At 63.5% G+C, this 13867-nt stretch overlaps 2 protein-coding genes across 2 annotated transcripts; both read right to left on the bottom strand.

The window, feature by feature from the left end:
- Positions 1-493: 493 nt before the first annotated feature.
- Positions 494-4517, bottom strand: CHRND (cholinergic receptor nicotinic delta subunit). Its single transcript, XM_051626824.1, has 12 exons — positions 4438-4517; positions 3616-3761; positions 3378-3422; positions 3167-3276; positions 2898-3053; positions 2543-2658; positions 2114-2314; positions 1684-1795; positions 1447-1561; positions 1021-1222; positions 812-924; positions 494-735 (listed from the first exon to the last, which is right to left on the bottom strand). The coding sequence occupies exons 1-12, from the start codon at positions 4487-4489 to the stop codon at positions 553-555; spliced, it is 1551 nt and encodes a 516-aa protein (XP_051482784.1). The 5' UTR covers positions 4490-4517; the 3' UTR covers positions 494-552.
- A 1022-nt stretch (positions 4518-5539) lies between these two features.
- PRSS56 (serine protease 56) lies at positions 5540-11907 on the bottom strand. Its single transcript, XM_051626821.1, has 16 exons — positions 11763-11907; positions 10421-10618; positions 9842-9895; positions 9328-9517; positions 9116-9224; positions 8878-9037; positions 8577-8719; positions 8272-8431; positions 7970-8158; positions 7701-7862; positions 7488-7551; positions 7086-7248; positions 6550-6697; positions 6340-6420; positions 5949-6055; positions 5540-5820 (listed from the first exon to the last, which is right to left on the bottom strand). The coding sequence occupies exons 1-16, from the start codon at positions 11905-11907 to the stop codon at positions 5647-5649; spliced, it is 2247 nt and encodes a 748-aa protein (XP_051482781.1). The 3' UTR covers positions 5540-5646.
- Between the last annotated feature and the right edge of the window lie 1960 nt (positions 11908-13867).

Below are 13867 nucleotides of genomic sequence, written 5' to 3'. Positions count from 1 at the left end.
CCCACCACTGCCGGTGGGGGGGACGTCAGCTGTGCCACCTGAAACCAGAGCCCTGGTGTCCCACTGCTGAGCTGGGGAAGGTGATACCCCTCTCAGTCCCCAGCCAGGCACTGTGGGATGGGGTGTGTGGGGAGGGGGGACACTCATGGGTCTGGCTGGGGGGTCATGGGGATGGGGGTGACCTGGACACTAATGGCACTGCAGTGAGTCTGCAGGGGATGGTGCCATGCTGGGAGGTCCATCCCCTTCCCCAGCCCATCCTGACCTGAGTGCCCAGCCCAAAGCAGGTAGCAGGGCTGGTTCCACCACATCCCCTCTGGGAAATGCCCCTTTCAGCCATGGCTGAGGACCAGTGTGCTCAGCACACCCAATGGCACCCATCCCCTGGTTGGGCATCACCCTCCACAGCATACTCAGCATAGTTTGGGCACTGTGAGCAGGGGACACAATGAGAGCAGCCACCAGCTCCTTGTCCTGTGGCGAGAAGCACCAAGCTTTATTTTCCCAAGGCAGGTGAGCAGGAGCTGGCACATGGAACACCCCCCAGCCTCCCTAGATGAAGCGCTTGTTCTCCTCCCGGTAGTCATAGGGGTCTCCAGCAAAGGGCAGTGGCGGGGGGTGGTTGTAGATGCCCATGAGGAAGATCCAGAGTGTGCCCACCACCAGTGTGGGAGTGATGACGAAGAGGCAGAGGCGGTCCAGAGTCCGGGCCACGTGGCTCCAGTTATCCTTCTCCTAGGGAGAGAGCCAGGAGTAGGGTAGTGGGGAGGCACAAGGAGCCCACTCTGCCCCCCATGCCCACGGGTCCCACCTCATTGTAGTTGTTTTTCTCCCGCATGTGCTTGACAATGAAGTTTGCATCATCAACAACGGGTTTTATGTGCTCATAGAGCTGCTCCTCCCCTGTGTCTGCAGGCACCAAACCTGGGGCAAAGGGTGTGGTAAGAGGCTCTGAAGGGCCAACCCTGGATACCCCCACTCCACCCTTCCCTGTGTCCCCGCTGAGGGTCCAAGGCTCACAGGCCGGGGTGGTGCGGCTGGCCAGCCCGTGTCGCTCCGACTGCTTCTCGAACATGAGCTCGCTGCGGGACTTGACGCTGAAGTACTCCTCTGCCTTGGCGATGTAGCCGGCCGAGCTGCAGCGCCGGACGCACGGGGCACCCGCTGGGCTGTCGGCTGGCTGTGACATGCCCAGCAGGCGAGGCAGGCTCCCCAGAAAAACCTAGGGCATGGGAAGGGGTGGCAGGTCCTTTGGCCATCCTCTTGGTGCAACAATGCCTTGTCCCCACCACCTTCTACCCCCGACTTGGGTGTGCAAACCCTTAGAGTTGCACAGATGGGACATCCCAGTGCAATGCCAGGGCTGTGTTCTCTTATGCCTTCCATAAGGCACAGTGCCACCCCTGAACCCACCAGGTCAGCCACCCCAACCAACACCCTGCTCACCTCTCTGACCCAGTCAGACATGATGTGGGTGCTGGGGGTGCGAAAATGGAGGTTGAGGACCACGACACAGATAATCACCACGGCCGTCACCAGCAGCATGATGAAAAGCAGGTACCTGGGAGGGGCACAGACCTGGGGCTGGTACTGCTGCAGGGGCTGGGCACAGGCAGAGCTGCCCTCTGGCACCCCAGGGACCCCACAATGTCCCCACTGCACCCAGTGTTGCCCAGGACTCACTTGCCGATGAGGGGGACAGCGTGTGAGGTAGCAGGTAGGCGCTGGGAGATGAGCAGAAGGAAGACGGACTGGGCCAGGAGCACCGAGATCACCAGGGTCATCTTCTCACCACCTGGAGGGCAGGTGAGCTCAGGGCAACCTCTGCCCCAGGTCCCTCTCCCCATGTCCCCAGTGCTGGGCTTGCCCTCCCACTGTCCCACCATACAGTGCCCCATATAGTGTTTTCTATAATGGGGGTACCCCAGGTTCCCACGTGGGGTATTCTGCACTCAAGTGTTCCCCTGCCAGGGGTGATGGTGTGCTACATGGGGGTGTCCCAGTACCAGGATGTCCCCTTGCTGGGCATTGGGGTGTCCTCATGTCCCAGGACCTGGTACAGGTGTGGAAGATGGAGGTGCCCCCCGGTGTGAATGCTGCAGGGCTCACTCACTGTCGGCGGGCAGGTAGAAGACGAGAATGGCCATGAAGGCGATGAGGATACAGGGCGTGACAATGTTGATGATATAGAAGAGTGGTTTGCGCTTGATGATGAGGTAGAAGGTGATGTCCTGATGCTCATTGCTCTCAGGCGGGTTGTTAGGGTGGATGTTCTTGCGAGCTGGGCGGTGGATGATTTCCCATTCTCCATTCTCTGTTGGGGCATATAAAAAAGTGTGTGGCGTGGGGGACCCATATCATGCCCATCCTTACCAGCACCTGGTCGCCCTGTCCTGGGCCTGGGCAGCTTCAAGCTTGTTGGGGTGGGTGCCAGGATGCCAAAGCCCCAGGTACTTAGATGGCTGCATGGCAGAGTGCCCCTGAGCCCCTTACAGGGTGTCACACTGGCACAGGACGTGGCAGAGAGCACAACAAGCATTACCTGTGAAGCCTTCAGGGTCGATGATGATCCACTCCACCGGGTACTCCTTCCCTGTGTCTGGGTCACTATCTGTCTTCAAGTGCATGCTGATCTCCAGGGCATTGTATGTCAGTGAGCTGGCCCACAGCCAGGGGGGACACACAGTGAGGGGCTGTGCCTGCTGCTTGTAACCACCCACCCTGACCTCCAGCTTGGTGGACTCAGGCCACCAAGTTGCCTGCCAGCCCTCACCTTGATATGCCCTGGCAGCAAAGGAAGGCGCTGGCAGCAGTGGGCACCTCAGGGGGCTGGGATGCCCACCCAGCTGCCCACCCAGCTGCTCACCCCTGCCCTGCCCCAGCCAACCCCCTGGCACCTGAATTTGAGGGTGCAGTTCTGCCAGTCAAAGGGGAAGAAATCAACGTTGATGAGACAGGTGCTGCGGAAGATGGCGGGTGGCAGCCAGGTGACTAAGCCTGTGTTGTAGATGAGGACGTTGCAGTAGTAGGCGATCTCAAAGAGCCCATCATTGCTGCACCAAGAGAGCCGAGGTGATGGTGGGGCTGGCGAGGGGCAGGAGGAGCCCTGGGCACACACCAGGCACAGCTTGAGGGGGTCAGGAGGGGAGAATGAGGCACAGCTCACTTGTTCTCCAGGACTATCTCAGGGAGCCACACCATGTCTGGTGGCAGGCGGAGAACCTTGATGTCCCCAAACTCAGACTTGTTCCACTGCAGGCGATAATCGGTCCAGGCCTGGAAGGGGGATCCCCAAGTCACCCCCTCACCACACTGTTCCACCCCATTGCCTGTGCCTTGAGGCACAACTGATGCCATGATGTCTTGTCCCTACTCACATGCTCAAGCCATACATTGCTTGTGAGTGTCTCATCCACCTCTTTCTGCAACGACAGCATGGAGCAGTGAGGTGCCAGGGCCATGATGAGCGGTGTCCTCCCACCAGCCCAGGACCCCCAACCCTCACCAGACCAGTGAGAGTTTGGGACAGTGGCCCCAGGGCTCCCTCCAGCCTGCCCAGTGGGTGGAGTGTGGCTGGGGGGCAGCCCATGACAGGCATTGCCCTCTGGGGCTCACCAGTGAGATGAGGTTGGAGAGGGTGAGGGCCAGGAAGACATCCACAGCATCATCATTGGAGACAGCAGGGCGAACCTCCTTGTCATAGCCCTTCTCCTCAAAGAGGTGGTGGATGAGTCGCTCCTCCTGGTTCACGCAGAGCCCGCCTGGGAGTGTGGGGTCAGGCAGACCGGGGGGATTGGGGGGTTACTGGGCCCAGTGCCACCCCGCAGGGATGCTCAGTAAAGGCAAGGTGGTGTAAGGATAGAGGGGACAGGAGGAAGCCAGAACACTGCATATCTGTGCTGCACAGAGGCATGGACACTGGGTATAAAGGAATGATAAAAGTGCAAGAGCACATGGGCATAGGACAAGGATATGGGCTTGGACACAGAGGGGGCCACAGATACAGACCCAGCACACACAGGGACACACAGACACGAAACACTCTAGTACAAATGCCGTGGCATTGTGCATAGAAGTGGATGTCCACACAGTGGGCACACACAGACATGGACCCAGCAAATGCAGGGGCACATGGTCATAGGTGTGGTGTCCGTGTGCACGCAGGCAGGGACACACAGACACAGTGACACTGTGCATAGATAGACATACACAAGGCCCAGGCAAGGACATGGCTCCAGCTGGCACATCCAGGACAGACATGCAGGGGATGCTCAGTGGTGGGACTCTGCCAGGCAATACCCAAAATGCAGCCTTGGGGACACTTGTGCCTAACTTGGACCCTGCCACCATCACCTCCCGCTGTGGCTTCATCAAAGGGGCCCAGAAAACCCCAGCAATGGGGCAACCCCCTTCCCAAGCCCCCGGGGCCCCGCTCACCCGTCAGCACCAGTGCCCCGAGCAGGGCCAGCCGCCCCGGCAGGTCCCCCATGCAGTGCCCGTGGTGCTCCTGAGCACTGCCAGGCCTTGGCCGCCTCCCCGCCTGGCCTGGCCAAGCGGATGTCCGGCTGCCGGCTGGAGCAGAAGATGGATGGTGCCAGGTGCTGAGGGGGAAGGGTGCAGGCACCAGATACCCTCTCCTACCCCCTCTCTTCCGGCACCCCCGTGCCTGGAGAGGGGGAGATGGACAGGCACAGCTGACCTCGCTGGCCCCACAGGTGTCAGCCCATCACCCTGTGTCTTGGCACCCCAGCATGGGCATTGCTGGGCACTGGGAGGGGTGGTCCCTTCCCCACTCCTCAGCAGCCCATGGGATGATGCTTGGGGGTGGTTGGCTCCCCACAAGCAGCCGGGGTTGGTAGCTACCAATGTCCAAGGGTGGGGGTGGCAGCACCCCAGTGCTCACTGCTCACCCAGGGCATGCTTGACCCCTGCACCAGCAGGAGGTTTCATGTAGGTCCTCGATGGGGCAGCATCAGGGTTGGACACTGATGCAGTGCTATGGGTGCTGCAGTAGGCAGGAGGACTGGGGGAAGGAGCTGGGGAGTCTGTTCCAGGGTCAGAAACTGGGGTTGGGGGCATTTCTTTGGGGTATAGGGGAATGAGAAGGGAGATGCAATGGGACATGGTTTAGTGGTGGACTTGACAGTGTGCTGGGTTAATGGTTGGACTGGATCTTAAAGGTCTTTTCCAACCAAAATGATTCTATGATAATGAGATGCCATATTACCCATGGAAAGTACCCTCACCAGCACCCACCTCACCAGCACCCTGTGGCACAACGCTTGCTTCACACTGCCCAGATACTGGAAAATAGAGCCCTTTATTGAAAAATAAACCTTTCTCTGTACAAATAAATAACAGTCTAGGTGCCTCTAGGGAAAATGGGGTGAGGGTCAGCTTGCCAAGACGGGGATCCGAGGGGAGAGGAGGACTGTGATCCCTGGCTGAGATGCTCCACGTGCGCCTCGGCATCCCATTGCCCTGGGGAGGTCAGGCAGTGCTGATGGGAAGAGGTAAACTGAGGCATAATGGAGGAAAAAAGTGGTGGAAGAGCCTGAGATGGGGAGGTGGCTGTGTTTGAAGGACATGAGACACTCCTGCTCCAGTGCCCCATCTCCATGCTGGCATGGTGCCCTGGGATTACAGTCAGGTTTTCAGTGCCTCCAGTGCCAGAGCGACGAGGCCGGGCATGCTGCGGGCCAGCGAGTCGCTCTCCAGCCCCACCAGGCCAGCGAAGGCGGTGGGGCGGCCCCCCACCATGGCCCGCACCTGTGCCCGGTACAGCCCCTTGGCGTTCTTAGAGCTCAAGTCCACCAGGATCTGTCAGGAGATGACAACACAGTGAGTCCCAGGGGAGCCAGTGGCATGGTGGGATGGTGATGGTCTGGGGGGTGGCACTGCCTGGCTGCTGGGGCAGGGGGCTCGGAGTAGCTGGATGGGGTGCTCACCTCCTGGAAGGTCATGGCCAGGTCCGGCTCGGGCACCCGCAGTACCCAGGCATACAGCTCCCGCACCGCACCCACCTGCACCGCCGACTCGTTGAGGCCAGGGCAGGCTGCAACCCCAGGGATGGGCAGAAGAGAGATGGAGGGAGGACATCAGGGACCAGTTGCAGGGGTACCAGGCTGCTGCCCACCCCAGAGGGGAGCACCCATGCTCTGGGGATGCTGGGGAAGCAGGGGCAGAGGGTTCCTTTGGGTGGGGGTATGGCAAAAGGCTGTCCCACTGACATGGGACAACCAGTCTTGGGGTCATGATGTGAAGCCAAGGCTGGGCTTGTCACCATCCCCATGGTGGCATGTGGCATCCCACAGTGGCCAGGGGCTGCGGGGCATTTACCTCTGCGCGTGCCTGCCTCTTTCTCCTCCATCCCTGACAGCTCTGTGGGCAGGAGCTCACGTTTCTCCCTCAGCGTGGACCCTGCCACCAAGAAAGTACGAAAACCCCAGTGGGGACATGGCTGGTGGGCACCGCCTGGGCATGGAGCTGGCTGGTAAATAGCCATGATGATGCTCCACTGTCCCAGCTCCCCAGGCTCCCAGGGCTCACGGCTTGGTGCAGGGGTCCCTGCCAGCTCTCTGGATGCCCATCGTGGCTCCATGGCTTCAAGGGGGGTGGCGAGGTCCAGCTCTGCCCGCAGCTGGGTGAGGAAGGCTCGTCCCTGTCCTACCAGCTCTTCCACTGCTTTCTCACCCTGCTGAAAGGAAGAGGTGACAGGGTGAGCAGTGGGATATCCATGGGCACAGCCAGGTACAGGGTGGCAGAGCATGGTGCGGCTGGTGTCAGATGGGGTACTGGGGACACAAGGCTGCTTTGTGACTGTGTTGGATGAGATCCTAAGCTGCAGGGTCAGACCCATGGCTGGCTCCACACTGGTTTGACTGGGAGCACTGGTTTCAGCTGGGGAGGGTGAAATGGCCCTTCAGTAGTGGCAGAGTGAAAGATGCCACCTCTGTGGCTGCACAGAGGATGATGTGCCCAAGGGATATCAGGAGAGAACATGGGAGAACTGCTGGGCTTTGGTCCCTGGTGAAACTGTCACCAGAAGGGCAGGGGCTCCCCCCAGCCCGTCTCTCCCCAGATACCTGCAAGAAGAGCCATGTCTCCCCGGGCAGCTGCTCCCCGTCCAGGGTAGGTGCCGGGGGGCTGCCCCCTGCCATGGACCCCAGCGCCTCCACCCAGTCCTGCAGCCGGGGCCCCACGGCCCTGAAGAGCCCTGTGAAGGGGGGTGGCTGCCCAGCCCTCCGCCTGCAAGCACAGTGGGGCAAGCTCAGTCAAGCAACCTGAGCAGTGCCACACCCCACCCTGACCACCCCTGGTGGGACCTGGCTGAACCTGGGGACCCCAAGGGCTGTGCCAACCTCCCTCCTGGGGTGCCCTGGTTACAGGAAGAGCAGGATCCCAATGATGTCCTCAAAAAGTCACATCAGTGCCCATAGGCATCTTACCCCCAAACCCTTTAGCCCCCATGGCCCACCATGCCTCACCTGGTGGGGGGTTTCTGGGATCCCTGTGCTGTGGGGCTGGGCTGGTCCCCTGCCACAGTCAAGCCTGTGGGGATAAGAAGGGGACAGGAGATACAAGGGGTAGGAAAGCCCCATGGGGTGTGCCAGGCCAGGCAGCTGGTGCCCTGGCCAACAGCACAGGGGAGACTTATGGGACCCCAAGTGGGCACAGGGTGCCCCAGCCTGGGAAGGTACCTGGAGCATCCCTGCGGACGCGGGGAGGGAATAGGTGCCCGTAGATCTTGCCTAGGAGCTGGGGCAGGGTACGGGTGAGGAAGGAGAAATCCAACTGATTTCGGATGAAGTCCCCGGCCCGGCGCAGGAGATCCACCAAGGTCTGGGCGTAGGAGTGCAGCTCTGAGGACACAGTGGGAAAGCCGTGGCCGTGACACCAAGCCAGCCCCACGCTGCCAGAAACAGTGTCCCTTCCCACATGCTCACCCCAGCACAACCCCCTGGCTCACCACATCGTCTCGTCCTGGCACGGCAGGTCTCCTCAGCCAGGCGGGCACAGGCAGCCCGGCCCTGGGGGGCCCGGCAGGATCCAGCATAAAAGGAGCAAAGTCGCGCACGCTCGGGTGGCTGCTGCTCTGGGGGCAGCTGGGCCAGCGTCAGCAGGTCAAAGCAGCTCGGTTCCTGGCTGCCAGGGGCAGCTGCAAGGGCAGTGGAACTGCCATGAGGTGCTGAACCCCCCTGCCCTGGAGCAATGTACCCCCACAGCACCCTGGGCATCTCTGTCCCTCCCAGCATAGCCGGGTGCACTCACGGTCCATCTGAAGGCTGAGCCAGTCTATGAAGGTGGCAACGCGGGTGTAGACACCTGGTTTGCCCTGCTCACCACAGCCATCGCCCCACGAGGTGATGCCATAGAGGACGAAGCGTTGCGAGGAGGGGTCCTGGCATGCCAGCGGGCCCCCTGAGTCTCCCTGTGGGGGAGATGCCCATGCATTGGTCTGGGTCAGGACCCCAGCCGTGCTGCCAGACTGCCGGGCTGCAGCACACGCCCAGCGTTGTGTGCCACAAGGGATCTTTGAGTTGGGAGGCTGGCATCAGCCCAGCCCCAGGCATTACCTGGCAGGAGTCGATACCCCCAGACAAGTACCCAGCACAGAACATGGCATTGGTGAGCATATCCCTGCCCAGGGCACCCCGGCATGTCTCCTGGCTGAGCAGGGGCACCCGCGCCTCCATCACCACATCAGCTGCTGGCCCCTCTGCTGGGCAAGGCACTTGTTATGGGGTTCCCCTGTGCCTGGACACCCCCCTCTCTTCTGCAGCCCCTTGCCCTGGCTCTGTGCACCAGCACTGTACACCAGAGAGGGCATCGAGGGGGATGCCCTACAGACCCCATGGATGTTGGCATAGCACCTACCTTCATAGAGGGAGCCCCAGCCTGCAATGTAACAGGCAGTGCCAGGGCTGGGCTCCACAGGGCTGCTGGGCAGGCACACGGGGCTGACAGTGGGCGAGGGGGACAGGGGCACTGCCAGCTCCAGCAGTGCCAGGTCCCCATGAAACGTCTTGGGATTAAACTGGAAGGAAACGAGGGAATGTCTGTGGGGTTTCTAAGCCATGTGGCAGGAGGTTGGGGGGTGCCCACCTCCACCGACCTTGGGATGAGGCAGGATGCGCCGGACAGGCACTGCCCGCTCGCCTGTGTCCAGCTTGCTCAGCTCATGGTCGCCCACCACCACTGTCCATGCCAGCTCATTCCGGTTCCTATTGGGGTGGGCAGCAGTGAGTTAGGAGGGGACAAGGCTGTCACCCCATGCCCCCCCTACACAGGGACAGTGTCCCTACATTGCTGTGCCCCCTGCCGTACCCAGCAAAGCAGTGGGCTGCGGTGAGGACCCAAGAGCGCCCCACCAGCACCCCTCCGCACATCAGCTCCCCGTGGAGTCGCACCGACACCAGCCAGGGCCAGGCCCCCCGCGGGGCTGCACTGCCGCCCATGATCCGTCCTCGGGGGGCTGTGGCATTGGCCTGGGGGCCCCTGCGGCGCCCACAGCTCCCTGGAGGACAGAGCCGGGGTTGAATGGGGCGTCCTGCAGCACCAGCTGCCAGAACGCCCCATCTTCCAGGTGGGCTCGGGGTGGCTGCAGTGGGCGGGGGGTGGTGGCGGTGGGCGACCCCAGGGGGGGGTCAGGCCGCGCCGGGTGCGCTGTCAAGCCTCATCGTGCTCACGGAGGCGAGCGGGCGGCGGGCCGGGGGCACCCCGCGGCCCGGCAGCTGCCGACGCTAACCTCTGCCCCCTGCCCAGCAGGCAGCCGGGGGGCCGGGGGCGCCCGCTGTCGGGGGGGGAGGGGAAGTGGGCACTGCGGGCCGCCCCGGCTCACCTGGCATTGCTGCCTCCGCTGGTCCATCAGGGCTCGGGGCCGCAGCTGCCGTTCCTGCAGGGATAGGCTGTCATGGCATGCTGGGACACCCCCTCTCACCATCATATCCCTGCTGTCCCCAATTCCACCCGAATCCCCCAAATACCCATCATCCTGAAAAAGCACCCCTGTCCTACCCCAGGTGTCCTTGTCACTCCCAATGCCTTGGTGTCCCCAGTGCCTCCATCAACCCGATTACCCCGTTCCCCCACACTCCCCTCTTCCACCACAGATTCTCCATCACCCCTCAACACCCCATTCCCCCAGTCTGCTCCAACAATCTCAATGTCTTGATACCCTAAACCTCCACATCTCACCCCAGATCTCTCCATCCCCTCCAATATCACATCCCACCAAAGGTCCCCCATCACCCTACCACACCCCCTCCTCCCTAGTCTCCCCACCCCATCATCCCCTGCCACCCCCAGTGCCCCATACGCCCTCCAGGCAATCCCAGGCATCCCTTGGGGATGCCCCATTTATTATTGTAGGGTCTCTCCTCTCTGGCAAGAGCCAGGGGGGATGCAGTTGCCCACTCACGGCACTCCTGGAGGCGACGGTGACAGAGCCGGGCAGTGAGTGAGGCACAGGAGTGCTGGGCCCCACCAGGTGGGCACAGGTGCTGGTAAGGGGCACAAGCCTGGCTGAGCACCCAGTTGCGCTCGGGCAGGTCGGGCAACGCCTGGGCATCCAGCAGGGCCTGGCAGCTGGGGGGCATGGCAGGGGGCACAGCTGGTGCTGCAAGGACAGCAGGGCTGTGGGCATCCCCATGTTCTCCCTGCCTCCTGCCCACCTCTCCACTTTGGAGTGGGTGGGAAGGGAGCATGATGGGGCTGTGGTGTTGGGATGTTTTGGTAGGGTCTCCAGGGGATAGGGCTGGAGGGCCCAGGGAGCCATGACTCACCTGGGCAGTTGGTGAGGTTGGCACAGGGGGGGAAGAGGCAGGGGGCACAGAGCCCACAGGCCCCCTGCTGCAGCTGCTGCTCAGCCAGCGCCTGCTCCAGCGCCAGCAGTGCGCTCCTCAGTGCTGCCTCCAGCACCAGTGTCCCCCGGCTCGACAGCGCTGCTGGGCACGTGCAGGGGGTTCAGATCCCCTGTACCCCCATCACAGCCCCCTACCATGGCCACAAGGTGCCCCCAGCCCAGCAGGTGCCCATGCCCCTATATCTCCATGGTGGGAGTCAGGCTGGCCATAGCTTGTCAACCATTTGCATTACTGAAGTTGACAGGCACAACTGTCACCCTCCTGGTGAGGTTGGCACATGGGTACCTAGTGTGGAGAAGGTGTTTGCTCAGGCCTGTGTGTGCCCACTCAGGGTGCACATGGAGTCCCTGTGAGGACATGTGTGTGCAAGCATGGGCAGGGAGCAGGGTGTGAGGCTGGACAGGTGTGCCCGCATGTCCTGGTGCACATGCACCTCTGTGTACACCTGTGCCTGCACTGTGGGTGCACACTTGGGCGTGCCAGGGTCTGTGTACCCACATCTGCATGTCCCTGCCTGTGTCCATGTGTAGGCAGTCCTATTCGTGCCCATTCGTGTGTCCACCTGTACCCACCCACAGCCACCCTCCTGCTGGCTGTGCCCCACCAGAGGGTGCCCCAGGACTGGCACAGGTACCCGGTAGAGCTGACAGCCACAGAACGCGAACCACACAGCTCCCTGCAACCCCGGTGTCCCCGAATGCCACAGGCAGCACTTGCCACCCAGTCCAGGCAGCATAAGCATGCCCCGGGGCTGGGGAGCTTTTCCAGGGACCCGGGCATCCTGCTTGCACTTTCCCCCGTTCCTGCGAGCAAATCCAGGAGTTCTGGCTCCTGCAGCTGCCTCCTTCGCAGCCAAACCCTCCCGCAGAGATGCCCCCGTCCCCCTGCCCCACTGACCTTGCAGGACGCCGGCTGGCATCGGGTACAGCCCCTGGCCCAGGGGGGCCCCCCCCACCAGCTGCAGCAGCGGCAGCAGCAGCACAGGGGGGACCAGGCAGACCCCGAGAAGACCACCCCACATCCGCTTCCCTCCTTGCTCCATCCCCGGGCAGGCAAAGGGGGGCAAGAGGGGGGAGCCCCCGAAATGCCCGAGGCGGGCGAGGAGGGATGGATATATAAGGTGCCCCCCGGGCAGTGGGAGGAGAGAGGGGCCGGGGGAGCACAAACAGGCGAGTTCATTAATGTCGCGCCAAGATGCCAGCTCGGGGCGGGGGGCGCGGGGCGGGGGGGGGGGGGGCCGCAGCCGGAGCCTCAATGCCGCCTTTGTTCGACGGGGCCTCCGGGCGGGCAGCATCAGACGGGCGCTGCGCTCCGGCGCTGCCCGCGGCCCTTGATCATTTTCACGCCAAGCCCCGGCAGCGCCACCCTCCCTCCTGCGGGCCCCGGGCTGGGGGGGAGCGGAGCGGGAGGGAGGCGGTAGCGGGCGGGTGGGAACGTACCGGCGGCTGCGGGGCGCGGGGGCCCGGACCGGGCGTGGGAGACCCTCCGGCGGCTTCAAAGGCAGGCAGCGGGCCGGGGGAATCCGTGTGGAAGGTGCGGGGGTGGGGCGGTCCGTCTCTCCGTGCCAGCACAACGCTGACTGAGCGGGCTGCCCCGTGCAGGTGCATCGCAAACCCGTACTGAGCACCCGCTGCCCCAGGGGACCCCGCCCGGGAACCCCCCGGCACCCCGTGTCCACGCTAAGGCCGTTCCTCGCCTGGGGTACAGGACAGGGGACGCGCCCCGCGGGGAGTAGGGGGGAAGGTGGGGCCGGGACAGGGGCACCAGCTGCCCCTCGCTCTTCGGCAGCAAGCGGGCAGCATGCCCGGGTCTGGGGGCAGCTTTGGCCCCAGGGACTGGGGGGGGAGGCACACTCGCCTGTCCAGCTGGCGGGGGTCCCCCCATTGTCTACAGTTTGGCTTGTTATTGTCCCTACACTTTTGGAGTGCCCATGCTGCCCTCCTGTCCCCATTGCCAACCTAATGTGCCCACGGGCCTGGTCTCACCTCCTCTGACTGGGGCAGGGTGCAGCCGCATCCCTGTCACTTTTTGGTGTACGGGAGATGCCCGCGCTCTCACCTCTGCCTCTGTTAGGGGCCGAAGGTGTCCGTGTCCTCATACCCTTTTAGAGGTCAGAGGGTGCTCATGTCCCCATTTCCACTGGGAGACAGAAGGGGCCCATGTCCCCCTCTCTGTCCACATTAGGTGCGAGAGGTGGCCGTTGTCCCCATCCCCGTTTGGGAGCCGGGGGGTGCCTGTGCCTCCATCCCCGTCCCCATTAGGGGCAGGGACGCCTGCGTGCCCGCAGCCCCGGCCGTGCCGCGCTCCCCCGAGCCCCCCCCGGCCCTGATGGTGCCAGCGGGGCTCGGACAATGGCCGCTTCAGTGGCACATCAAAGGCGCGGCGCTGCCCGCGGCTGGCACGGCGACAGGCCCGCCGCAGATGAAAGCCGCGGCCCCGCCGGGCTCCCACCTCGGCCGCGGGGACACCACGGGGGCACGGCTGCCCCACGGGAGACTGCGGGGATAGGAGACGGGGCGGGGGGCGGCAGCACCGTCTCATCGCGGGGAGCGGTCCGCACCCCTCTCCGGTGACCCTGCACGGATCCCCTCGATTGCGCCGTGGGGGTCCACGCGAGTGCCCCCAAAGCCGGAGTGAGGTTGGTCCTCGGCCCAACCGTACCCCCTGCTCGCCCCTCCCGGCTCCGGTGCCGGTGCCAACCCCATTAACCTAATTGGCGAGTCGCTCGGCCGCCCCGGGCGGAGGCGGCAGTGGGACCCCGGGGCCCGGGCAGATCCCAGCCCCGGCAGCGGGGAGGGAGGGAGGGTCGGCCCCCCCGGGGGCCCCGAATGTCCGGTAATTGGCGCAGGCAGCTGAGCACGGGTGGCACCTGCAGGGGGGGGGGGCGAGGGGAGCGGACACCGGGAGGCGTGGGGCAGTACCGGGGTGCCTGGGGACAGACTTGGGGTGCCGGAGTCGGTATTGGGGTGTTGGTCACGGAGTACCTTCGGCCGTTGGGGGAT

This window comes from Apus apus, chromosome 8 (assembly GCF_020740795.1).
Source record: "Apus apus isolate bApuApu2 chromosome 8, bApuApu2.pri.cur, whole genome shotgun sequence".
Lineage (NCBI taxonomy): Eukaryota > Metazoa > Chordata > Aves > Apodiformes > Apodidae > Apus > Apus apus.
The sequence above is the reverse complement of the archived record's forward strand: the minus strand, read 5'-3'. Positions and strand labels throughout refer to the sequence as shown.